Below are 26,322 nucleotides of genomic sequence, written 5' to 3' on the forward strand. Positions count from 1 at the left end.
GGGCCGGGGCGTGCGTCTGCGCCTGCGCGCCGCCCCCGGGCCCCCTCCCCGCGTACCTGTCACTGGAACGGCCGGAGCGCGCGCGGGCCACGTTTAGCCGGATGGGGGGGGGGGGGCGGGGGCGGGGCGGGGGAGGCGCGCGTGCGCGTGCGCGTGCATCGCGGGCCGGAACGCGGGGGCGCGCGCTCGCGTCCCGGAGGCGGAGTCCGCGGCGGTGGGCGGGGCAGGGGCGCGCCTGCGCGGACCACGTGGCCCGGGGGCGGGGCCGGGGGCGGGGCCGCGCGGCCGGCGGAGGCAGGAGGCGGGGCGTCGCGGAGCGGCGGGGCCGGGGGAGGGCGCAACAGCTGCTCCCTGAGCACTTTCTGACCCAACAGTCCCCCTGCGCCGGACGCGCCGCGCCCCGGCGGCTCTAGGGACCCCCCGCGCCTGCACTGTCCCCGCGCGGGCGCGTAGGGGGCGCCCGCGCCGTTGCCCCCGTGCGCACCCCCGCCCCGCTCACCTTAGCCCCGCGCCCGAGGTGAGCCCGGCCCCCAAACCCCGGGCGGGGCGGGTGGGGGCGGGGGGCGCCTGCGGGGGCGGCATCGGCGGCGCGGGGCCCCGGGGGATGCCTCGCCCCGCGCCCGGCCGCCCCCCGCCGCTTTCGGGGGGCCGGTGCGGGCGCGGAAGCCGGGAGGTGTCCGCACAAAAGGCCGAGGAACTCCCCGCCGCCTCCCCTCCCTCCTGCCTTCCCCGCCCCCTCCCCTCCTCATTCAAACCTCGGCTCGCTCGTGTGGTGTCAGTTCAGTCCCGGCCGCCGCCGAGCGAGGAAATGGCCGAGGAGCCGCAGCCGCAGGTAAAGGGGAAGGGGGCGCCGCGCCGCGCCCTCCGGGGCCCCGGGAGCCCGCCCCCGCCCCCCGCCCCCGCCCCGGGGACCCCCGCCCCGCCGCTGGCCGGCGCCGCTCCTCTCGGGCGCCCCCTCCGCGGCCGGCCGAGCCCCGGGCCAGCGTCCGAGCGGCGCACGCATCCCGGGCCCGGGGCGGCTGCTGCGCGCGGGGCGCGGGGCGGGGGCGCGGGGCGGGGGCGCGGGGCTGCCCCGGGAAAGTTGGGCGGCTCCCGGGCTGTGCCGGCCGGGCCCCCCGCGAGCGCCCGGGAGGGGCCGGGGCAACTTGGGAACAGCCAAAACAATGCGCCCTAACAGGCGTCCCCCGCAAACAATGGCCGGGACCGTCCCCACGGGCCGGGCGGAGGGCGCGTCTCCAGGGCCGGGGGAGGGGCCTGGCGCCGCCGCGGCCCCCCCGCGCCCCGCGCCCCCCGCGCCCCGCGCCCGGCTCCCCGGGTCCCCGGGTCCTGCCCATCCCCGAGCCGGCGGCGCACGGGCCGCGTTCCCTGGAGGTGTGTGTGTGTGTGTGTGGGGGGGGGGGGGACAAGGTGCTTTCTTTCCTTTTCTTCCCTTTTTTTTTTTTCTTCCTCCTCCCTCCCCTTTAATTTTAAAGATTTTGCTGAAACTTTTTAAATAGCCCTTAAACGCTTAAAAGAGCATCTTTACAACCCGCTTCCAGTCGGAGCCCCAGAGCCAGCTGGAAGCAGAACTAGTAACTCTAAAGGGCAGGAAGGAGTGAACTGTTCCCTATAAGTGTTTCTTTCTTTCTTTTCTTTTTTTTTTTTTCCTCTCTCTCTTTTTTTTTTTTTTTTTTTTAAAAGGGAAGTTTCTGCCAGGAGGCGCTGAGTGGCGAAACCGCGCAGTTTCAGATGTAGAGCTCTCTTCTCTCTTGCTTTGGCCCCAAAATGCGAGCGGCACGGGCTGGGGAGGGGGGAGGAGGGCGCTGCCCGGGCCCCCCCCCCCCCCCCGAGGCCGGGCTGGGGGCGGCCCGGGCGGTGCTGCCCGGTGGGGGCCTGGCCCGGCCCGGGGGGTGGCTCCGGCCCGTACCTGCGCGCGGGGATCGGGACCCACACGTCCAGCTCCCGGGCTAGAACCCACATTTTTTGGGATTCAGGGAAGGGCCACCGAGGACGGGAAGCCGCATTCTTGGGCGGGTGGGATGGGGGTGGGGAGGGGTGGGCAGGCGGGGACTTCTCCTAAAGGTTTAGTTACAGGAACAGGAAAGAGCCACCAGTGGCCACTTGTGGGACCCCAGTAGTCTGCTCACACTTGGGAGTAGTAGAAAGTTTTATTTTTTTTTTTATTTGTCTCTCTCCAACCCCCCCTCCCCCTTCTCCACCTCCCAGGAAGAGAATAGTCACTTTAGAGTTTAAGGCCTTTGGTGTGTTCCTCTTTGAAATTCCTTGAGCCTCAATTTATCTTTCTGAATCAGCCTATAGGGCTCGAAGCATTGGCACAAACATTCCTAAATGTGTATCACACGCAAAGGGCTGTTGCAGTGGTCCTCTGGCCAGTTTGGGGGTCCCGTAGTAGTGACCACTACATGCTACATGCTAGCTGGTTTCCCAGCTTTCTGGATCGTTTGGAACCATTAAGCTGTATGTTTTAAGAAGCCTAGGTCTGATTCAGTTCAGGTTGATTCAATTATGTCTTCATCGCTTTTGAGTTGGTTGAATGAGTTGACATGAGATTAAGCTCAACAAAAGAAAAGGCAGGGTAACAACAGCTGCCGGCCAGGCCTGGCGACTAGGTAGGGGTCTTGGGAGGCCTTGCACCTTCTCCTTTGTATGTGTTAAGAAGTACATTTAAAAATGTCCTTTTTACTGTACTCTTCCCCGCCCCCCCCCCCCATGGATGGATGCCTTGATTGATATCAAATAAGACATAAAATACTAAGTTTTATAATACTTTGAGCATGAATAATCCGTAGAGTTTCTAAAAAGCCTGTGGTGTCTGCAGTGACAAGTGCAGAGTAATAATCTAATTGCTTTTTGTCTGAAAAACACAGCAGTCCGACCACTAGCTTGTGCTTGCTTAGTTAATGTGTGCTAAGAACTTTTAAGGTGTGTCCTTAATGGTAGATGACTTTTTCTGAGAAGTCATGTTTATTTTAGATACTGTTTTTTGTTCAGTATCCCAAAGACTATAGTAGAGTGTGTGTGTGTGTGTGTGTGTGTGTGTGTTTAATCCTGGTGTTTTAGTGAAGTCAAACCCCTCCCACCCCAAATTGCTGCCATTTTTTTTCATCAGTTATATAAGTATTAAATTCAAGAGGCAGAGAGACTTATTTAAAAACCCTGTTGTCAGTAGCTACAGCACAAGTTTACAATTTATTTGGCTTGTTTGTTGGAATAGGGCTAATAATCTGATTGTTTGGAATCTTAATTATTTGGTATGAAGAGGAAAGCTGCTCCTTTAGACTCCACACAGGTTTGCACGCTGGAGGAGGAAGTGGGGGAGGATTATGACTTTTCCAGGTGAAGGACACATACTTTTCTTTAGTGTCCAACTTCATTCAGTCCTTTTATCTTCACGGCACCGTCTAACACTTTGCAGTTTGACCTTTGCTGTTTTTAATAACTTGTAAGATCGAAGTTTAGCAGTTGTCTTGGGTTCATATTATTCCCTTTCACTTCCTAATCAAAAAAAGGAACTAATACACCACTTTGATAAAATTTGTAGAAAATACTGCTCCCCCTCACCTTGAAGAATCTATTTAGATAAAGCTTTCCGTTTTTTTTTTTTTTTTTTTTTTTTTATTCCAGGTAGTTGAGGGGTGGAAGAGGAGGGAGGAAGGAGGAGGGTTTGACTTTGCCTTTACTTTTAAGGTGGAGGTAGATTTGCATTCTCTTTGTAAGCCTCCATTTTTGGCAGAGGAACTTCTGGGAGGAATAGCAGCCCCTGGTTCCCTTCCAGCGGACCTTTAAAGAGGAAATCAGAAAATAAGACTTCATCATCAAGTCACTTACAAACTGATGAAATCATTAAGGAATATAATGGCCTGGCAACGACGGAGTCCCTCTCTCCTCATCTCAGATAATCACTTTTCTCTCTTTTAACAACATTTATGATGAAATGGCATGTTTTTGCCACAGCAGGGCTGCCTTTTCCCAACCCTGGAGGACTCTTAATTCTGAGACGCTTGATTAGAGCCTCAGGGGTCCCAAAAGATGTGCTGTTTTCCCACTTTATAAAATCACATTCTTTTCTCACAGTTGTCACAAACATGATCTTGGTGGATAAGAACTTTGGAGTAGTTTTAATGACTCTTGACTGTCTACTATCTCTACTTGAAGGGGAAAAAAAAAGATACTTCTTTCTGACGCTTGTAGGATTGTAAATGATTGGACCTTTTTTATGTTTCACGTGAAGCTTTGTTTCCATTTGCTCAAAGACAATTTCAGTTGAGAGTGTTCCATCTCACATATGCCAGTGTGGCCTGTGTGTAAGGGTTTTTGAGGTTGTTGGGGATGACTTATTTTAAATGGTTCATTGCTAATTTCCTATTTGGGTTTAACCCCGTAGCAGTATGTTTAGTAAATGAATTGGAAAGTTGAAGCCAAAGTCCTGAACAATGGCTATATATTTTCAGGCTTTAGAGTTGTACAGTAGGAACGAGAAATCTGAGAGCATTGTATGAGCTGAGGACTATTCCACTAGAATAAAATAAAGCGTAATGAGATTTTAATTTAAACGACTACCTTTGGAACATACAGAACAGTTTCCACGTTAACTGAGGTGTTAGAAAGAAAAACCTGGAAGGTGTTTGTTTACAGGACAGCTACCCAGCAGAAACTAAAGAAATCTCGTCCCAATCACATGAAACGCTTTAAATAGTGAAAGGTTTAGTTACAGCATGTAGACTACGCCTGAGTCTGTGGTGGGATGTCGATCTGTACACCTCATTTCCAGATTTTGTAGGGGGAGGGGTGTTAACCGGTGTAAATGCACGTGGAAGAAAGAAGGATTGACACAAAGACAGCAGCAAAGTTCTGAAATTTGGGAGAGGGAAGCTTGATCGTTATAACCAAATGGCCTCCCTTGGAGGGCAGTGTAAAAAAAACATTACTAAGTTTGTTGGCTTTTTAAGGAAGACCGTGATCTGGATTATTTTTCTCTAGCCGATCATCTAGTTAGGCAGATTTGCCAGTGGTGTGTGGGGCACAGGATTTTGAATTGAGACCATGAGAGCAGATAGAAATCTGATTTTGAGGAAGTGGGACAGGGACCATCCTTTCCTAAAATCTGCCGTTTGTGATGAGCAAGCTCAATTCCTGTATAAAGCTATCTTCCAAATAAACAGTGGGGCAGCCCCTGTCATCCAGCTGCCACCACAAGCTACCCTTTTATGCTGAACATTGGAATGCTCATTAACGACTTTACATTTGAACATTTGTTGACTGACTGTTCTTAACATCCCCATTACTTCCTGCCCCGGGTAACTACATAACTGAGTTACTGGAAATTAGGGGCCAGTTTGGTAATTTTATGATAAAGTTGAGAAATAAAATTACTAAACCTGAAAAGACAGCTGGGTAAGTTAAATGAGAAGAATTCGCTCAAATTCCTTAGCTTTTGTTCTTGAAGGCTTCACCTAAGTTCTCTTTGACCTCCACATTCCTTCACTTGGTACAGAAGAGCCTCTACCCACCCTGGAGTCAGATGCCCGTTTTGTAATGGGTTCTGCAGTGGTTTGTGTATTGCTGTTCATTAGTTTTCTAGTGTGTCAGGAAACCTCTTGAATTTTATTTTATTTATTTATTTATTATTTATTTATTTATTTATTTATTTATTTTTTTGAATTTTAAAATACAGTTCTATGGACTGGCGATTGAGAGTCCAGATCCATCTTGTTCTTGCATCAGCATTAGGAGAACTGCGTGTTGTTATTTTTCCTACCTGTGTCAAAATCAAGGTAACTTTTCAGAACAGTTCAGTTATGCCAGAAGAAGTGTGTTTGCGTGTTTTTTTTTTTAAACTCTGCAGATAAGCTTTGTTTTTAGTTCAGTATATAAATATATAAATCGACTCAACAGTGACTATATGTATTAATTGAAAGAGGAGTTTTTTATCCCCCCCTTAATTTTGAAAGCAAACAGGTGACTTAGAAGAGCCAGACATACAACTTTAGTATTTACTCAACAGAGATAGGGAGGGGATTATTTAAATGTTGCTAAAGAAAGAGCTCATGCCTTAAAAGGCAGTGCCCATGTTTATATTTAATCTGGTTAGTTAAATTGGGTATAATTAAGAACACTCACCATTTGGCCTTGTTGAAAAAGAAGTGTAGGTGTGTAGGGTATTGGTGTGGTATGATGGCTATAGTTATTTTATCTGTATCTCCAGTTAGCTGCGTGTGTGTGCATACACAGGGTGTTTTCCTTGTGGGGAGCGAAAGAATACAGGTAAAGATAGAAGAGTTTACTGTTTTAGTTTGTCGAAATCTTCTTTCTGGTGTCAGTCCTGTCTAAAATCTTTTCAAAGTATTGAAGGTAGTACTGGTTAAGTAGCAGTAGTGGAACCTGACCCATAACAGTGCTTAATCTTGCTTTTAAAGAAAATTATTTTTTTATTCATTTCCCTTAGAGTTCTCTTTTTCCGGTCAGGCTGGAATTTTTAAGAGCCAGTTCACAGACCACAGTATCTGTGAATATCGATAATACTGAAACTAAAACTAATATGTGGTGCTTCGTGTTCACATTAGGATCCTTTAACTGACCTTAATTGATTTGGAATGAATCAGAGTTGTTAGTGTTGAGGCTCAAATATACTAATACGGTTATATTTTTCTATAGTACTTTGGTCTCTAATCGTATTTGGGACTGAACACTTAACAGTGTTCAGGATCTGGATCTGTCCCGGGCTTTGCCTTTGAAGAGTCATTTGCTTTTGAATAGTTTATAGATTGTGATGTTGAACGTAAACTTCTGAATATTTTAATCTTTTTCTTTCACTTTTCAACATCTTTCCACAGCTACGTTAGGAAAGTTAGGTTGACCATTTAGCTCATGGGTGTGACCTTGGTGATTTCCTTGAAATAGTGTTAAAGGATTTAAAGTTACAGGTTTGGATTGCCACTGTGGCTTCCTATGTGCAGTTCTCTTCACTGGTCAGATTAAGACAAGAAACAGTATGTGTGACCTACAGAAGGAACACTTATAGAAAAAACTGTAAGTTTCCTGACCAGATCTTGGAGATAATTTTGCTGTTTAAAGGGTACAAATGAATTGGCCGGAGACCAGAAGTTTGTTTGGGCTAAATATTTTAATGATCATTTATTTGGACACTTAAGTGACTCGGAGGGGGAAAAGTAGGTTTGCAGGAATACTGCAAATTACTTGGCTATAAATAGAATATTTATATGTTTTGACAGTTTTTGAGGACTTTGAGTTCCTGTTGCTCCATAATAGGATAATAAATATTCCATATAAAAAAATGTAAGATAACCTGTTCCGCTGAAGGAGAGGCTGTGCGGTCTCTAAAGGTTAACAGTGTGAGCACGCTTGGCTATAAGGAACTACTGAGTTGCAGCAGTTGTCACCAAGGTGGCGTTTACTTCTCATGTGTTGTGCTGAAGCACAAATTGCTGTGTTTTTCATGAAGCGTCGTATACTGTGTAATATTTTCGAATTTCAAAATCTAGAGGTAGTGGCCGAATTCATGGGAGCTTTACTCTCAAATGCGTATCTGCTTTGAAAAGGAAAACAAACAAACAAAAAAAACCGACAGGAGACCTGGCCTAAAGAGCATTAGGCTTCTATTCTAGGCGGTTACAGCAATATGGTTCCTACTTTTTTCCCCAAAGATTATGTTGTTGTAAATTTTTTTGAAGTCTTTATTTAAGTAATCATAATACAAAAGTGAGCCCTAGTATTGTCTGAGAAAATGAGGTGATACCCGATAACCTCTTGCCTCAGGTGCCTTGGGGCGAATGGTTGAAGGTTAAGGGCTGTCATTTACCTGACTAAAGGTTTAAGAGCATTTTTTTCAACGTTGAAAAACATTTTTGCCAATTGCCTTGCAGTTAGCCTAGTATGTCCTGAATGCTCACTTTCTGCCGACTAAAAGCATTCAGATTGTAGGGTTGCATTATGATCTCCTCCTCCTTCCTCCGGTTCTTTGTGAAGACAGACAACTTCCTCTGCCAGCAGGGCCTTGGTGTGTCCTTGGCTTCTGTGTGCCCCACCTGGAGCGCCGCCGGTTCAGGGAAGGCCGTGTGGGTGCTCACTTCACTCCACCGGAATGGCTGTTATGAACAGTAATTAGATTAGAATGTCTATTTTTTTGGTGAGTTTTGTTAGTATGAAAGTCTTTATTATTGCAGTCACTCTAAAGATTTTAGATTTTGTTAGCAGATTGGTTTTAAGTGCTGTAGATAATTGGTTTATAGGTTAAGGAAGTGCTTAGTCTGCATTCAGTTTCTAAGTCAAGAGTTGAAGGCATTTGCTATCAGAGATTTCCCCAGCTTGTCCTGCATTTCTGTTCTGGTGGGTCAGTAAAGGGAGAGTAGTTTTCAGTCCAGATGACACAGTTTTGCTCTGTGCTGGTCAGCTTCATGGTATGATTAAATATGATTTTTTTTTTTTTAAATTACACCCTGGAAATGGCAGAGAATGGTATATATTAGATGGCAGCCACAGAGAGCCAGCCTTGTCGATGTTCTGACGAGCCTTTGAGTTAATTTTAATACCAGATCAGTTATGGTTGGTGACCATGGCTAGAGATGTGCAGTACTGATTCCACACCTGGACTGGACTGTAGTGTTTGTTCATTTATTCACTAGGTGTTGATTGAGGGCCTGACCCTGGGCCAGAGACTCCTTTCAGGCATGGGGGGACAGCAGGGAACAAGCTGGACAGGGTCTCTCTCTTCCTAGGATCTTCAAAGAAATGGCCCAGGGTTTTCATATCCTGGGTGAGTAGTAAGGATGGCTATGACCCAAGATAGTCCAGTGCTTAGGACAGTTGGGTACAGTTAATGATTATCAGAATCTGTGCCAGAAGCTTCCCTGGAGGAAGAAGTATTTGGGTTTTTGGCCTGGGAGAGTGGTCTTCTCCATCTGACCATACTAGGAGACTCGGGGTGAGGACATCCTTCCCCTCATCTCTGGACCTCTGTCCTTCCCCCCCACTCCCTGCAAAACTGAAGTTCTTCTTTCTGCTAAGATTTTATTTATTTATTTATTTTGCACTGTGCCTCCTTACTAATCCTTCAGGTCTTGGATTAGAAGCTGATGATGACTTCCTTAACCCAGACATTTGAACATCTCAGATAAAAATTGAAGCTAAACTATTTTTCAAAGACAGGCATTTCCAGTTATTTGCCATTACCCTGGGTGAGAAATAATAGGGATGTACCCACATGTTCCTCATTCAAGGAGTGAGTTTAGGATTGGTGTCTTTTTGGGAAAGATTACCTGTAGAAAACTGGAGTTCCTCCCAGTTTAAAATATCACAGAGTAGTAACATTTCTTTTTCTTTTATTTTCTTTTTTTTTTTTTTTGAGTAGTAACATTTCTTTAAAAAACCAGCCAGTTCATGTTGAGGTCTGACATGGAGGACTGACTTTGGTTTTGGTAAATTAGGGGATTAAAAAGACTTTACTGCTTGCTGTTGCCACTCTTTTCATTTTTTAAAAAGCTGTTTTGCAACCAAAAAAAAATAGGACCTCATAGAGGACAGCCTTTATTCAAATTGAAATTAATCTATTCTAGTTGGTGTAGAATTCATTGAGTTGTTGGTTTTTCATATATCTGTTTTTCATATATCTGTTGGCTGGTGAAAACAATGTTGTCTGAGTTTGAGAGCTGCTTTTCTAGAATATGTACTGATAATTTCTTCAATTAAAAATATTACCCGGTATGCTAGCAATCAGTAAATATTTGCTGAATGAATAAATGACTGCATAGGACCCTAAATTATCAGTTACATTTTCAAATATCATTTAATATCTTGATTTAGGATAGCATTAAGTATTCTTTTGAGTAGGTCTATCCATAAATGAAGATCTATCCCCCCAACCATAGAAATTTAGAACTCTTGAGGATGATCCTGTCATTTAACCGTCTACATCTAGTAGATAAAAATGGGGTATGTGGTGGTGATAGCCTGAACGTTGGGACTTAGCCAGAACTAGAACTCAGGTTTCTGGAGTGTTCTGTTATAACACTCTGGTAGCCAGCCCCTGTGTTTTATCCTCCATTGTGATTATAACTAAGAAATTAAAACACTTCTGTATGTTCTTTCTTGACTCTAATCTTTGATCTGCAGTCTTATTTAGAAAAGCTTCATCTTAAAGATCTGGTTTATTCAAAACTAAAGATAGCAAGGGGCCTGAGAGTTTTCTTTTATTATGAATATAAAGAAGGGGGAAGAAATGTTTCCTTGTCTTCTGTGAGCCTGCAGGCCCTTGCTCTTTGAGGAAGTGGAGAGAAGAAAGTAAAGTTGAAGGTGGTGGGAGTAGTTTGCAACTCTTTTTGTTGGGTAGAATTAACAGACCTCAGCTAAAGTAGTTGAGACTATTTAAAACCAATTCTGTGCTTGCCAGAAAGGTGGGGGGTGGGTGGTATGGGGTTTTTGGAGATTAATTCTTCTTCAAGAATGACAATTAGCTTCTAAACCTGAGCCTGCAGAGCTGAATTTATTCAAAGAATCCTTTTTTTTTTTTTTTTTAACCTGGCCAGTGCAGAATGTGAAAGGTGGGTTAAAAATGGGAGGACCACGTTGAACTGGCCGTGTGGAGGGTTTTATTTTCAAGTGTATATTCACAAAGTAGCTTTGTGTATGTATTTCCTTATTTATTGTGTAGACAAGGAAGCCCTACCCTAACGCCTGCAGAAGGCAGAAAAGTTGTTAAAAGCAACCCGGGCTTTGGGCAATGGGTTGAGGAATAGAATATTCTGTGAACCACAATGATGGAGGTTTCTCTTGGCCAAGATGAGCATCATTCTAAGGTGTTCTGTAGTTTTTGTATGTGGATTTTAGGAAAGCTTTGTGTGTGTGGATGTTGTTGGCCCCAGTGCCTGTGTAAGCTTCGAGGGTGCATTTAGGCATTTCTGTTTCTCGACTGTATATAAGACACTGTGAAGTTCTGGCTTTTATATTTTTACTTAAAGTGCTGTAATTGTCATTTTTCACAGTTGGCATACTCTCTAGATTAGTGGAGCCTGTTTATAAGGCTACACGTGTGCATTGTAGTGGCATTCAGAATGTATTTGGCTGAATTTAACAGTTTCTGTCCTGAATCTTTACATTTTAGATTTAAATCATTAAAGGACCACGTGCTAAGTTTCTTAACTGGATGAAAATCTAGCGATTTGATAAGTGTACTGATTGGATAAAATGCTAATGATTTAATTAACGAGCATGTTTAACAGGATGCACTGTGTTAGTTAACAGTGGAGCAGATGACCTAGGCGCCTCCTCTGCTAGGAGCAGACCAGCTGTGATTCGTCCACACCAGGCTTCTCTTTTCTCTGGCTGCAGCTAACTATTTCTGTTTTTCTTTCCCCCTCTAGGTTTTGGAAATCCCTTGTCTCCAGGTTGCTGGGATTGACTTCTTGCTCAATTGAATCACTCACTCAGTGGAGACAAAGAGAATTAATGCTTTGTGCTGACTCATATTTGAATCAAAGCATTGGGGAGTCTGTCTGCCTTGTTTGTGGAAAGAACCAGTGAGAGGCTCTGTCACCGAGCTTCCTAAGACTTCTGAAGATAAGAAGCTACAGGAATATATACTTTCTTTTGAACTTTTACAACAAATATTTGTTCTAGTTTTAAGTCCCAGGGCTGCTGGGGGTGTGAGTGACAAGTCTTACAAGTGGCCTTATTCCAATTCCAGAAATTCCTCCACCGGATTCTTATTTTATATACAATCCTAAAGTGCCAGGAAACATGCCCACTCAATCCCTGTTAGTGTATATGGATGGACCAGAAGTTATTGGCAATTCCCTGGGCACCCAGATGGAGCTAGATGATGCCGTGTCAATAAAAGGGACCACCGCTGTTCCTTTCAGAGCTACGCAGGAGAAAAGTATCATCCAGATAGAAGGATATATGCCCTTGGACTGTATGTTTTGCAATCAGACCTTCACACATTCAGAAGACCTTAATAAACACGTCTTAATGCAACATCGGCCTATCCTCTGTGAGCCAGCAGTTCTGCGCGTTGAAGCAGAGTATCTTAGTCCTCTTGATAAAAGCCAAGTAAGAACAGAACCTCCCAAGGACAAGAATTGCAAAGAAAATGAAGAATTCAGCTGTGAAGTATGTGGGCAGACATTCAGAGTTGCTTTCGACGTCGAGATCCACATGAAGAAGCATAAGGACTCCTTCACCTACGGGTGTAATGTGTGCGGACGAAGATTCAAGGAGCCGTGGTTTCTTAAAAATCATATGCGGACACACACTGGCAAATCTGGAGCCAAGAGCAAACTGCAGCAAGGCTCGGAGAGCCCGGTAACCATCAACGAGGTGGTGCAGGAGCACGCGGCCGAGAGCATCTCCTCTCCTTACAAAATCTGCATGGTTTGTGGCTTCCTCTTTCCAAATAAGGAAAGTCTAATCGATCACAGGAAGATGCACAGCAAAGAGACGGCTTCCGGTGCCAGCAGTACACAAACAGACTGTCAGCAGGGGGGCATGCCAGCCCCGGGGCAAGAGCTCCTGCAGTTTTTAAACTTGAGACCCACATCTCACCCCGAAACCGTCAAGAAGCCCACAAAATGGATACCTCAGCTCGATCCGTTCACCACCTACCAGGCCTGGCAGCTGGCCACCAAAGGAAAAGTGGCCGTGTGCCGGGAAGTGAAGGAGCAGCCAGGGCAAGAAGGAAGTACTGACAACGATGACTCGTGTTCAGAAAAAGAGGAGCTCGTAGAAATTTGGAACGCGAGTAAAAACCATTCCGAAGGTTCTGGCAAGTCCAAGACCAGTAAGAGCGGTTGTGCGGGCTTCTCCCAAGATAAAGAGAAGCCCAGACCCTCCAATGGTGAAGTGCCTTCTGTGGAAGCGGACCCGAAGCTGTCGGGTCACAAAGAGAAGCCGACCCACTGCTCGGAATGCGGCAAAGCCTTCCGCACCTACCACCAGCTGGTGCTGCACTCGCGAGTGCACAAGAAGGACCGGAGGGCCGACGCCGGGTCGCCCACCATGTCCGTCGATGGGAGGCAGCCTCGGACGTGTTCTCCGGACCTCCCCACCACCCTGGATGAGCATGGAGCCGTCGACCGAGAAGGTGGTTCTGAAGATGGATCTGAGGATGGACTTCCGGAAGGGCTCCATTTGGGTAAGTGTGCTCTGTTGTGTGCTGCCCTCCCCCTGTTCCCGGCCCCCCAAACACCGGCTCCTCCGCTACCACCCTGTTGTAACAGGTCCCTTCACCTCTCAGGGCCTCGACTGTCCTCAGGGTTTCTTCCGCCTCTGAAAACCCGTGGTGTTTTGTGTTTTGCCAACAGAGGACCAGGCGTCTTCCCTTACACAGGGCTTCCGACCTGGGCAGTGTGGCCCCCTGTGGAATCTGGTAGCATCTAGAGAGATCTTTGATTGTCACAGCTGTGTTAGTACGCAGGCTGCTGGAGGCCAGGGGGTGGAGGCCAGGGTGCTGCTCAACATCCTACTGTGCACGGGGCTACCCCACACTGGTGTCCATGGCCTCAAGGTTGGGAGACCCTGGGCTTCGCTGAAGTTTCGTGGCACACCTGATCTCATCTATAAACACAGGTTCTCCTTTCGTGCAACCAAATTCCCTGTCCTCCAAGACCCAGCTCTCATACACTTATTCCAGACGATGTTCTAGTGGCCGCAGAAGGTACTGGAATAATTATCAGCACCTTTAGAGAAACTGTGCCGTGCTACCTAGGTACCCTGTCCTCCTCTGTCTGGTGGGCTAGTGATTGTTAGCAGTTCAGGAACTAAGACCATTTGTGTGTAAAGGGAATGTGAACACCCCAAAGGTTTAAAAGAAATGTCACTTGCTCAGTCAGATTTCTCAGGTACTGATGGCTCTTGGAGGAAACAGAAGTCGTTGCTGGAGGCTCACTGACCTCTTCTTTCTTGAAGCCCAGTGGACATTATCCAGGGCGGAGGAGCTCACCTGTGCTTCACGTCTCGCCCAGCAGCACTTGACCCGGTGCTGCTTCAGTCCATTTAATTATAATTTGTTTGAGTAAAGGACTCTGCTACTCGAAGACCGTTAAAAGAGCCCCTGCATCTTTAACAACCGAATGATGGGAACATGAGTTAGTCTTACAGGGACGTTGCCATTCACAAACGTGGTCTTTGGTTTAAGCACACGCTGCTGTCTTCTTTCCCTGTAACCTGCTGGTGTGCGGCTGGCTTGTGAGAACCTGTGAGCGAGCCCCAGGATGAATCTGACCAGGTGATGCGCTGGCCTCTTCATCCTCCAAGCCCGCGCCCGGTTCTTTTTCCAAGCACACGATGTGCACATTGAGTATTTAGAATGGTTTGAGTTTCAGGGGACACAGGGAACCTAGCACTTAGGATATTACAGTCTTCAGAGATCAGAGATCTAGAAAATAATGAAGACATTATGATGTCTTCATGACGTCATAGAAAGGCCTTGAACACAGGCCTCGTCTTCAGAGGGTCCTGGTAGTGTGCGTCCTGTTCGGGGGCATGCGGTAACGGGGGGATGACTGGTCCCGGCGCTGCCCTGGCGCCCTGAAAGAAGTGAAATGGTGGGTCTCATTCTGCCAGTAGGTGGTGTGGGCAGAAACTTCTGGTGGAAATCTCGGTCGCAGGCGGCTAGAATGCCTGGTAATAGCTGGGAGCGCCACGACTTGCCTGCAGTCTGGTTCTACCACTGTGTTGTTTTGTGGCCCCATTACATGTTGCTTCACCTTTCTTCGCCCTGATTTCCCTGTTTGCAAAGTTGGCTCATCGACCCCTGATTTCTACCTTGCAAGGTGAATTTCAACAGCCTACTGGTAAAAAGTTTGCAGTCCTTGAAGAACTAGCACTGTAAAAATCAGAGGTGATGCTAAAGGAGGAGGAGCCAGGTGTATGTGGTCATTTTGTGTCCTTTCTGTTAAAATAGACGGATTTCCTAACTTTTTTGGATGTGATGTAACCTACCATAAATCCTGACACATACTTGGGAGTAGGAAATTGCAGTAAGGTTCAAACTCAGCTAGTTGGGTGTGATTGTAAGACAAAGCTGGGCCTTCTGTGTTTAGAGAATTGGTTTTCCCAAATTTATTTTATGGTGTGGAGGTCTAGATTTATCTTGCTGTTACTTTCTATCAACCGGGCTTTCTATTAGATTTACTTTTAAGAAGACAAAAGGCAAACTAGGTATATTTTATTTTGTATTTATGTTTGTTCAACTTTATGGTAAGTTTAATAGTGGTTGTTGCATGTGATTATCTTTTAAGTCTTCGTAATCACTCGTTGTCTCTGCTGTTTCAGTATGTTTGGAGGTATCTAGAGGTTTTCCTCAGGGGAGTTGAGGGTGAGGGGATCATACAGTCCTCTGTCTGTTGTACAGGAGGCTGCCCATGGGTGGCTTATAGGCTGTTTTTTTAGAATCTGTAAACCAGGTATATGTAATCTTGAAATGCAGAATGAGCAAGGAACAGGGAAAAGAGGCTTTTTTAGTGGAGTTAACAGTTTTCAAGACAAAAAAAGCCAGTTTAGTTAGGGTCAGTTTCTGAGAGATGATCTCACTTCTCTTGCCCTCATGGTAGTGCACATAATTCAATCCTGAGTAAGAGGAGGTTTCTCTAGAGCTTTAATGCTTTTTTATGGGAGCGAGTAGCTTACCTGCAACGAACGTAACTGTCTTTTGGAGGGCTGGTGTTGAGGTATAATCATCTTTTAATGAGTGTTCCCAGTAGACCTTGACGCTGTTGCAGCAGAGATACAGCGTCCTGGCCATTGCAGAGATCGAAGTATAATAAAGTGTAGCCCATTGTCACTTGGGGACAGATCTTGATTGATCGCAGATACATTTTTGCCCACGTGAATGCTCACGAATGATGAAATTTGTTTTCTGAAATGTGCTAAATTTCCACAAACTTTCTTTTTTTCTTGACCCAACGCCAAACCTTTTTTTTTTCTTTTAAAGATTAAGTTGTGCTTGCTACCCTCTAGTGGTAGCTGGCCTGATCTCAAGATGCACTTCTTTTCCCTGGTGGTTGGGAAAACTGGCAATTTCTATTGGCTCTGTTTTCTAAATCACTTACTCAGAAGAGGCTGGTTATTCCAGCCAGTGTCTGTAGGTCCAGCCTCACTGTGCCAGATCCTGCCTGCTGCAGACATGTCGGGAGATCAGAAAGTTGCCCAAGCATGTCAGTCTGTGAAATGATCTTCCCTGTGATGGAGGCAACAAAGGAGGAACCGAATTGGTGACACCAAACTCTTCTGTACTCAGAAAACAAAAACAAAACCCAAAAAACAGGGCGCATGTGTCATAAAAAGCTTCAGGAAACCTCAAGCAACCCCCAAAACAGCATTTGGTGTGTTCCTGTCCTTTCTGATGTACCCCAACACTAATACAAAAAATTGTTTTATGCCTTCCTAAAAATCTTCCCATCCAGGGTCCCCCAAGTAAGCTTGTCTTCCTTGTGTCCTTGAGCTGTCTTCTTACGTAAATATTTTTGTTTCTACTTTAAGATAAAAATGATGATGGAGGAAAAATAAAGCATCTTACATCCTCAAGAGAATGTAGTTATTGTGGGAAGTTTTTCCGTTCAAATTATTACCTCAATATTCATCTCAGAACGCATACAGGTAAGGAACTTCCTAGATTTTCTTAATTCGTATTCAAAGAATTCTGATGTGGAGTTTTGTGCCTTGACTTTTTATCTTGTTCAAATATTCTGTTAGACCCTTGGAATAGTTTTAAAAGTGTGTAGTATGTTGAGGGCAGCTGTCCTTTTAAGTCTGTTAGTGTCCTTGTACTTGAACTCTTCTGTTTGGAAGATAGTTTCTTGTTTGGTTTCTGACTACTGTCTCATCTTATTAAAACCTCTTCAATATTTTTTTAATGCCACAGCTTGTGTGTGCGTGTGTGTTATTGTTGCGATCTAGAATGCAACAAGCATATATTTAGTATTTAGATGGCTGAAGTGGCTGTAATGTAGTGGTTCAGGAAGCTGGGTGGGCTTGAACTGCATCTCATCCACTCCCTAGCTGTGTACCTTCAGGGAAGTTACTTCACCTTTCTGTGCCTCTGTGTTCCTAGCTGTAAAAGTAGGATAATGATACTCTGTTTCATAGAGCTATTATGAAGGTCAAATAAGTTTAAAATGTGCTATTTTTTTATTTTTAAAATTTATTTTATTTTTTATTTTTTAAAAAAGATTTTATTTATTCATGAGAGACACATAGAGAGAGCCAGAGACACAGGCAGAGGAAGAAGCAAGCTCCATGCAGAGAGCCTGATCCGGGACTCGATCCCGAGTCTCCAGGATCACGCCCTGGGCTGAAGGTGGTGCTAAACTGCTGAGCCATCTGGGCTGCCCTATTTTTTTTTTTTTTTTTTTTATTTAATTAAAGACTGGTCACATTTCTCAATAAAAAGTGAGCAACTGAAGATTACAGAGAAAGACAGGAAAAGGAAAGACCCTATATTCTCTCTTGGCAGATGATTCTGGTTTCCGAAGGTCTATTTTGATGTTGCTCAAGAACTTGTGTGACACGGTGATGTTTCTCGTTTTAGGTGAAAAACCATACAAATGTGAATTCTGCGACTATGCTGCAGCCCAGAAGACCTCTCTGCGGTATCACTTGGAGAGACATCATAAGGACAAACAGATCGATCTTGCCTCGGAAGTCAAGAACGATGGGAAAAACCAGGAGATGGAAGATGCACTACTAGCCGCCGACAGTGCGCAAACCAAAAATTTGAAAAGATTTTTTGATGGTGCCAAAGATGTTAAAGGCAGCCCACCTTCGAAGCAGTTTAAGGGGATGGCCTCTACGTTTCCGAATGTTCTGGGCAACACTGTCCTCTCGCCAGTACACAAAGATACTCAGGATTTCAACAAACATGCAACTGATGACAGTACTGATAAAATAGGCAAAACTCCTGCCCCTGCGTATTTGGACGTGTTACAGAAGCGACCGCCGGGCGACCCCCAGGCCGCGGAGCCCGCGGGTAGAACAGAGGCGGGGGTCCCTGCGCGCGCGGACGGCGGCGCGGCCCACGGTGCGGCCCTCGGTGCAGGCCACGGTGCAGCCCTCGGTGCGGCCCACGGTGCGGCCCTCGGTGCAGGCCACGGTGCGGCCCACGGTGCGGCCCTCGGCGGGGTCCTCGGCGGGGTCCTCGGCGCGGATCCGGGCGCCCGGGAGCAGCCGGCGGGGACGGCGGGGACAGCGGCCGACGGCAGGCACCTGCTCGGCGCGGACGGTCAGGAGAAGCCCCTGAACCTGTCCCTCGGGGCTCTCCACGGCTGCCCGGCCATTTCTCTGAGCAAGAGTTTAATCCCAGGGATCACCTGCCCGTTTTGTACCTTCAAGACCTTTTATCCGGAGGTTCTGATGATGCACCAGAGACTGGAGCATAAGTACAACCCCGACATCCACAAAAACTGCCGGAGCAAGTCGGCGCTGCGCAGTCGGCGCACCGGCTGCCCGCCCGCGCTGCTGGGCAAGGACGTGGCCCCGCTGGCGCACTGCCCCCGGCCCCGGGCCCGGCCCGCCCCCGCCCCCGCCCCCGCGCCCGCCCCTGTGCTGCCCGCCAAGGCCGCGCCCGCCGACCGTGACCGCGACCGCGACCGCGACCGCGACCGTGACCGCGGGAAGCCGGGCCCCGCCGCGCCCGCCAGGCCCCCGCCGGGCCTCGACCCCAGCACTTTAGCGCCCAGCAACCTGAAGGCGCCGCGGCCCGGGGGGGCACCGGGGGCCGCCCGGCCCGCAGAGCCCGTGCACGCGGAGCGCGGCCGCAGGCCCGACCCCAGGCCCCGGGCGCCCCCCGCCAGCGCCGCCGCCAACGGCTGCGCCGAGCGCCCCTGGGCCCCGCGGGGCCGCGACCCCCCGAGCGGCCGCCCCGCCGAGCCCGGGGAGCCCCTGGCCAAGCGGCCGCGGCCCGACGCCGAGCCGCCCGCGCCCGCCTTCCGCCGCGCGCTGGAGCTGCCCAAGTACCAGGTGGTGCGCGGCCTCCCCGCGCTGCTGCCCGCCGAGTGCGTGTGCCCGCCGCCCGCCGCGCTGCCGCCCAAGGCCCGTGCCGCGCCCGCACCGCTCTTCTGCGGGCCCGCGGCCGAAGGTGAGCCCGGGGCGGGGGCGGGGGCGGGGGGGGGCTGTGCGGGGTCCCTGCTCCCCGAGCTGGACCTCGGCTTCTGTCCGACCTCCAAGTTCGGGGCGATCGGGTCCCCGGGCAGGTGCGCCACCCGTGAGCCCCCAGGAGCGGGTGCGCCACCCGGTGAGCCCCCAGGAGCAGGTGCACAACCCAGTGAGCCCCCAGAAGCAGGTGCACCACCCGGTGAGCCCCCACGGGCAGGGGCGCCACCCGGTGAGCCCCCAGGAGCAGGTCCACAACCCAGTGAGCCCCCCAGAAGCAGGTGCACCACCCGGTGAGCCCCCACGGGCAGGGGCGCCACCCGGTGAGCCCCCAGGAGCAGGTCCACAACCCAGTGAGCCCCCAGAAGCAGGTGCACCACCCGGTGAGCCCCCAGGAGCAGGTCCACAACCCAGTGAGCCCCCAGAAGCAGGTGCACCACCCGGTGAGCCCCCAGGAGCAGGTCCACAACCCAGTGAGCCCCCAGAAGCAGGTGCACCACCCGGTGAGCCCCCAGGAGCAGGTGCACCACCCGTGAGCCCCCAGGAGCAGGTGCACCACCCGGTGAGCCCCCAGGAGCAGGTGCGCCACCCAGTGAGTCCCCAGGAGCAGGTGCGCCACCCAGTGAGCCCCCACGGGCAGTTGTGCCACCCGGTGAGCCCCCACGGGCAGGTGCGCCACCCAGTGAGCTCCCAGGGGCAGGCGCTCTCTGCCCACCAGGGACAAAGCCTAGGAGCCCCAGTACATGGCTTCTGAATGGTTTTGATAACTAGGATTTTCGGCTCTGGCTGTCTTATTTAGCATTTGTTAAACACCAAATGCATCGTAAAAGGGACGGCTTTCCCCTAAATGGATAGATTGTTTAAGTTGTGGATTTACTTTGGAGTTCTTCCCATGGAAGTGTTTTCAAAACCCCAGCTTCCTCCTGGCCGCGGTCCCTTAGGGGTGCATGGTGCGTACCTGTGCACATAAAGAGGCAGATCAGAGTGTCCTGGGGACCTGGCCCACTTGGCAAACTTGATTAAACCACTTCCTTTGTCAGATATAAGTCCTGCTGGTTTGTGCAGCCCCAAGGAGAAATCCATTTTAAGCCTCTCAGTTTGTATTAATTTCAAATTAAGGGTTCTGTGTGGTGACAATACTCTTATCAAGGATAGCTTGATGCCATTTGATCGGGTAGGGATAGCAAATTAAAAAACAATTGCTTTCACACACTCCAGTGAATTTCATAAAAATTGTGATGAAATATTAATTTTTGCAGCCTTTTGATTAAAACTCCCTATTTTTCTCCCTACCAGCTCTTAAAACGGACAGGCGTCAAAACTTTGCCTTTAATTGAAGAGTCTGGTCTCTGTGTTAGAAGCAAAATCCGTTTTTACTTTTTAAAGATTTTATTTTTAAGTAATCTCTACACCCAACATGGGACTTGAACTCACAGCCCTGAGATTGAGAATTGCATACTCCACCAAGTATTTTTTTCTCCTCTTCCCCACAGTTTTGGTTTATGGTGTATATAAGTTTAAAATATTTTATGCTACCATTTTTGGGGCTTTTTTTTTTTTTTCTGTGCCTAAACCCTGGATCTCAACTTTATAGTTCTTATTAGTGACAGCATAGTACTTAGATCCGTTTTAGCTTTAGTGACTTACAGTTTTGTGCTAGCACATGTCCTCAGGGCACTTAAAAACATTTTACTTGTAACTTTGCAACATGAATGCAACTGGTGTGTTCTGATCACATTACCAGTCAGGAATTGTGAAAATTGACCTCTGACAACCCATATACATCTTCCCAGTTGTTGAACTTCATTCTAAAGACCTTTCCACATTTTTTTTTCCCAACAGGAAAAAGGCCTGTGTCGTATCAACACTTGTCTAGCAGCATGCTACAAAAGAGAAACTATGAGAATTTTATCGGGAATGCACATTATCGGCCAAATGACAAAAAAACTTGATTTACTATTTCGGGTAAGAAAGGTGAACGCATATATGATGTATTGATTTTATCTGATTGAAAATAAACCATCTGGCTTATCCAGTAGGATATAAAGTAAAATTATTTTTAATTTTATTTATTTATTTTCAAGATTTAATTATTTTGGAGAGTGAGAGCGCAGTGGGGGGAGGGGCAGAGGGAAAGGGAGAAAGACTCTCGGCCGAGCCCTGACACAGGGTTCAATCTCAGGACTATGAGATCATGACCTGAGCCGAAACCAGGAGTCAGAATGCTTAATGGTGCCACCCAGGTGCACCTAATTTTAATTTTAAAGTGTTTTATTTAAATTTTTAAATTTTTGGGCAGCCCGGGTGGCTCAGCGGTTTAGTGCTGCCTTGGGTCCAGGGCCTGATCCTGGAGACCCGGGATCGAGTCCCACATCAGGCTCCCTGCACGGAGCCTGCTTCTTCCTCTGCCTGTGTCTGTGCCTTTCTCTCTCTCTCTCTCTCTCTCTCTCTCATGAATAAATAAATAAAATCTTTAAAAAAAATAAAAAATAAAAAAATTTATTTTTTAAAACATTTTATTTATTTGAGAGAGAGAGAGAGAGAGGGGGAGAGAGAGACAGCAAGAGTAGGGGCAGAGGGAGATGGAGAAGCAGACTCCCCGCAGACCAGGGAGCCCGATGTGGGGCTCGATCCTGGGACCCTGAGATCGTGACCTGAGCTGAAAGCAGACACTTAACCCACTAAGCCACCCTGGCACCCCAGGTTTGAAGTGTTTTAAAACTTTAAGTGCTCAGGGTCTGTATCAGTGATGATGATTATATTAATAATAGTAATAGAGACTGGAATTTACTAAGCATTTATTTTATGCTCAGCCTTGAAGTATTTTATAATCATGACCTCACTTAATCCTTTCCACGGCAGGGGGCATCAGGCCAGGGATTAGCAAACTGCCCTCCACCTGTTTCTGTCTATAAAGTTTTAACTGGCTGTCAGCCATGTCCATTCCTTTATGTATTGTTGATGGCTGCTTCTGTGCCACATTAGCAGAGCTCTGGGTAGTTGTGACAGGGAGCAGACGGCCTGAAAAGCTGAAAATATTCACACTTTGGCCCCTTGGAGAAAATGTTTGCTGACCCCTGGGTTAGGAGGCCCTGTGCACACTTTACAGAGGAGGGTACCAAGACTTGGAGTATTGAACTTGCCCAGTGTATACTGTTTTTGGTTCTGTCCTAGGTCTGCATGAACCAAAGCCTGTGCCCCTTCCCCCGCACCCCCCAACTCTCCTGTTTAATCTTTGTTGAAAGCCTCTGTGCATCCTTATCGGTTGGGGGAGGGGAATGGGACAGGAACAAGTAGGTGCATTTTGACTTTGTGCCTCACATGGCAAGTGTATATAACTGTAGATATCGAGAAGACTCAAGTAGTATGGTCAGAGTTGTGCGATTATTAGTTTAGTTAATTCCAGGTTTGGCCAGCGGGCTTGATGTCCAGGTGAAGAGTTATTCTAGGCCTTATTTACCAATGAATTGCATGAAGAGATGGAGGATGATGGACATTTGAGTTCTCTCATGGAAATCCTCGTCCTGTCACGTGACCACCGTTTATACTCCCAGTCTAGGGTGCGAGTTCTCTGTCTTGTTTCCAGTGGGACACGTAGGGATGGACCTATTAGCCTTATGCAGGCCTACGCTCCTTTTTCCCCTCAGGTAGTGAAAGTAGAATGAGAGTAAAGTGTTGGACAGGAACGGGGTTAAGTCCACTCTCCATTAAAACAAAAACGAAAATTTATGGGTTAAGGAACAGATAATTTGTAACAGATTTCTTGTGCCATATGGCACAGCAGGTCCTTAATAGTCAATGCTAACCGTCCTGTTGGTCCAGCCCTAGCCTCTTTCTGTAGGGGCTGGCCCTCTGCACCATTATGCTCCCCCTACAAGTGGTTCCCTTCCATTCCTCCCCGCTGGCCCCACCTGTGTGTCCACCTTCACTGCTAGCTCGGGTGGAGAGGAGACTCGTGTTCATTGCCTAGTCTACTGCGGGGAATATCACTGGTAAAACTTGTTAGATGTTGGCTGAACAAATGTTATATAAGCTTTCAGTTTCTCATCGGTGACAGTTGCTTTTGCCGACTTAGTGTAACTTATATGAATTCTGATTTCTTGGTAAAATCCTCTTCATTAAATCACTGTTCAGTATGTAGTAGTATCTCTGAAGCGGCACAGCATTATGCAGAGTCCTGATATTTTCGTTGCAACATTACTTTTTTGTAAAGATTGTATTTTTAAGTAATCTCTACACCTGCTGTGGGGCTTGAACTCACAAGCCAGAGATCGAGTCACATGCTCCACGCACTGAGCAGGGCAGGCGCCCCTTCGTTGCAACATTTGAGCTTACGTGGAACTCACTGTGTTTCTAGATCTCCTTATTTCTGTTGATTGTACTTTTCTATTAAAGATTTTCTGGGCTGTATTCAGTTTTATCTTAATCGCTTTTTTTTTTTTTTTTTAATCGCTTCTTGAACCTTTGTTTCCACAGGTCTTGATGGATGTGTACTGTCCACAAATTGAGTTCGTCCATCCTTTGGCAAAAGCAGATGGTGGGAGCCTGTGAAATAAGCTGTGACCGTACCACGCGTGTAACATGCCAGGAACACTACGGTTTTGTAAAGTTCTGTTAACTTTTGTACCAAATAGCAATAAAAACTATAGTTGGAACAGTTGGGTTGTACACAAATGGAGACTGGAAATCTCTATTTTGTCCCTGAATAATATTTTTTTTAGAATCGACCAAATAAGAAGAGGAGTCTTTTGCATACTTGAGCGCTGCTGGAAAGAAACCATCTGGGTTGGGGGGTGGGTGGGGAGAAAGTATATGACGCTTGCACCTCAGGTAATATGTACATATGTAAGTTCTAAACCTGCTTGTTCAAATACTGTGCATACTCTTTTCTCTAATGTAGCTCATCACTTTGAGCAGTTCCTATTTGTACTCTTTCGTTGAAAATGTATGTTTTTAAAAAAAATTCTCAATGATTTGTATTATGTTAAATCTTCCCCAGTCTATTGTTTTAACAAAATTGTTAACACAAGTATTGACCCTCTATGAATATGTGCTGCATATACTGTGGTCAGTCATTTTGAATTCGGTGCCCTTTTATTGTAATTTTCATTTTGTCAACAGAGGGAGAGTCCAGATCCACGATCCTTTTCTGAAAAAAGTGGTATGATTTGTGGGGTTTTTAAGTGTGTGTGTTTACAGAGAAGCATGTCCTCCACAGAGCAGCCACATACGCAGTAAACATACCAAATTGTATGTGGAGTTCCTAAAAGTTATTTTTTATCACATTAATCATTTTTGTTGGAAAATTCAGGTTTTCTTGGCCTTTGCTTAAATTAGTATGTAAAAAAACATAAACGTTAAATTATACATGTGAATTACACATATTGGAAGCAATTTTAAAGGACATGAAAGTTTTCGGGTAAATTTTAGGTTTGTATCTAGGAGTCTTGGTGTCCCCGGCATTTGGGTTAACTGTGGACATATTCGAGTTAATGATAGACACGTTGATTCTGAATAAGGAACTGCCGGCTGAGCCTTCTGGTAATGGGGAAGATGTGATCTGTTTCTTGACCTCAGTTGTCTTCCCGTTTTTGGTTGTTTGGAGCAGCAACGTTTTTCTCAGTGCATGTGTAGTTTGGGTTTTTAAAGAGAGGATAGCCACCAGCTGGCTGGCTAGGTGTTTTAAACTTCTGTTCCCTTAATACGCTGTCCGCGGCTGAGTTTATTCAGCAGTACATTGGTTTAGGAACCACAAAATATTTTATTAAGAAAACCGTTTTCAAAAATAAATTTGCACTGTTAAGTTTTCTTGCCCTGTCCTTTTGCGTTAGAGCAAGAGTGAAGTCCTAAAAGAATCCTGATTTGTTTTTTTGTTTTTTTCTTGTTTTTGTTTTCATTATGCAACATGAAGCATACTTGACAGAGAAGTCTTAAACTCCCACGTTAAAGGGAGACCTGATTAGAGATCAGTCTGCTGTCATTGCAATGAAGTGCTTTGTATCAGGAAAGTGTACACTATTTACCTTTTTTCCTGTTCACAAGCTGAGCCATATGTACATAATCTAGATTTTTGTTTTCATAGTTTTGCACTTTTATAGCCTATTTTTGAAGATTAACACATTTGCAAGATGATTGACTTGATCTTTGCCTAATCCAATGAGTGTTGCAGAAAGCTTGCTGTGACTATAAATGTAAATCTTAAAAGGGGATACGAGATAATAGAGGGCTGAAATTTAAACCTGTATTTAAAAAAAATCACCAAATCTATCTGAAAACAAGTCAATTCATGTCATACTGAAATTTTGGGGGCTTTCAGATTTCTCCTTTATTAACCACATTTCTGAATTTCTGAATGCATAAAAATGTCCTTTTTTTTTTTTTTTTTTTTCACAGCCCTTGTACTCCAAAATTTTTGTTTGTTTTTGTTTTTGGTCCATCAGTATTAACTATTGGGATACTACTGGTTTTGTATGTTTTTTTTTCCTTTTGAGACAACAGTACATATAATAGAGGTACAATCCATTGGATTTTTGTTTATGTATTTATTTCATTCCAGTTTGATTTATTTTAATTGTTGATACTTGTCAAACAGTAGACATTACTTGTTTTATTTATGATATATTTCAGCTTAAAGTTATGTTATTATATGTGGATGTAAATATAGATTTGGTGTTTTGCAGTCTTGGGTTTTGGTCTTTATTGTGTCCCTGGTTTCTGGTTTTGTTTTATTTGACTTTTTATAAGTACAATTTTAAGCCTACAGGGTAGTAGAGAGGTTAGTGTAATGAATCCTTGTGCTCCCCAGCAGTATTTTGCATCACCTCAACTCTTCTCCCCTGAGTATTTTAAAGCAAATCTCAGACGTGATACAGTTTCATTTTACAGTTCAGTATGTATCCCTAATGGATAAGAGCTTTCATGATCACACACAGCTAAATGGACAATGATTCCTTATAACCAACCTCCATGACCATGTTCCCTGGTTGTCTCAAAGGTGGCTTCTCATCAGGACCTAAACAAGATGCCCTTAAATTGGTTTAAGAAGATCCTTTTTTTTTTCTTTTTTAAATTTAAGATTGATTTATTTTAGAGCAGAGGGAGAAAGAATTTTAAGCCGACTCCATACTGAGCACAGAACCTGACTCGGGGCTCAATCTGAGGACCCTGAGATCAGGACCTGAGCTGAAACCAAGAGACGGACACTTGACCGACTGGGCCACCCAG

General features: G+C 46.4%; 2 protein-coding genes across 2 annotated transcripts; both read left to right on the forward strand.

Moving 5' to 3' along the window:
* Positions 1-523: 523 nt before the first annotated feature.
* On the forward strand, positions 524-11,664 carry LOC121478212 (translation initiation factor IF-2-like). Its single transcript, XM_041733130.1, has 2 exons — positions 524-832; positions 11,376-11,664. Exons 1-2 carry the CDS (start codon positions 605-607, stop codon positions 11,427-11,429), a joined length of 282 nt encoding a protein of 93 aa, XP_041589064.1. The 5' UTR covers positions 524-604; the 3' UTR covers positions 11,430-11,664.
* Positions 11,461-25,777, forward strand: ZNF217 (zinc finger protein 217). The gene is made up of 6 exons (XM_041733264.1): positions 11,461-11,467; positions 11,663-13,144; positions 16,492-16,608; positions 17,540-19,084; positions 20,941-21,063; positions 23,575-25,777. The coding sequence occupies exons 1-5, from the start codon at positions 11,461-11,463 to the stop codon at positions 21,048-21,050; spliced, it is 3,261 nt and encodes a 1,086-aa protein (XP_041589198.1). The 3' UTR covers positions 21,051-21,063; positions 23,575-25,777.
* The last annotated feature ends 545 nt before the right edge of the window (positions 25,778-26,322 follow it).

This window comes from Vulpes lagopus, chromosome 18 (assembly GCF_018345385.1).
Source record: "Vulpes lagopus strain Blue_001 chromosome 18, ASM1834538v1, whole genome shotgun sequence".
Taxonomy (NCBI): domain Eukaryota; kingdom Metazoa; phylum Chordata; class Mammalia; order Carnivora; family Canidae; genus Vulpes; species Vulpes lagopus.

Bases quoted from the DNA above. Each gene is read 5' to 3' on its own strand.
- LOC121478212 (XM_041733130.1), top strand. From the start codon at position 605: ATGCCTCGCCCCGCGCCCGGCCGCCCCCCGCCGCTTTCGGGGGGCCGG. The intron at 833-11,375 runs GTAAAGGGGAAG...TTCCCCCTCTAG, and splicing joins CCGAGGAGCCGCAGCCGCAG to GTTTTGGAAATCCCTTGTCT.
- ZNF217 (XM_041733264.1), top strand. The intron at 16,609-17,539 runs GTAAGGAACTTC...TTCTCGTTTTAG, and splicing joins TCATCTCAGAACGCATACAG to GTGAAAAACCATACAAATGT. The intron at 19,085-20,940 runs GTGAGCCCGGGG...TTTTCCCAACAG, and splicing joins CTGCGGGCCCGCGGCCGAAG to GAAAAAGGCCTGTGTCGTAT.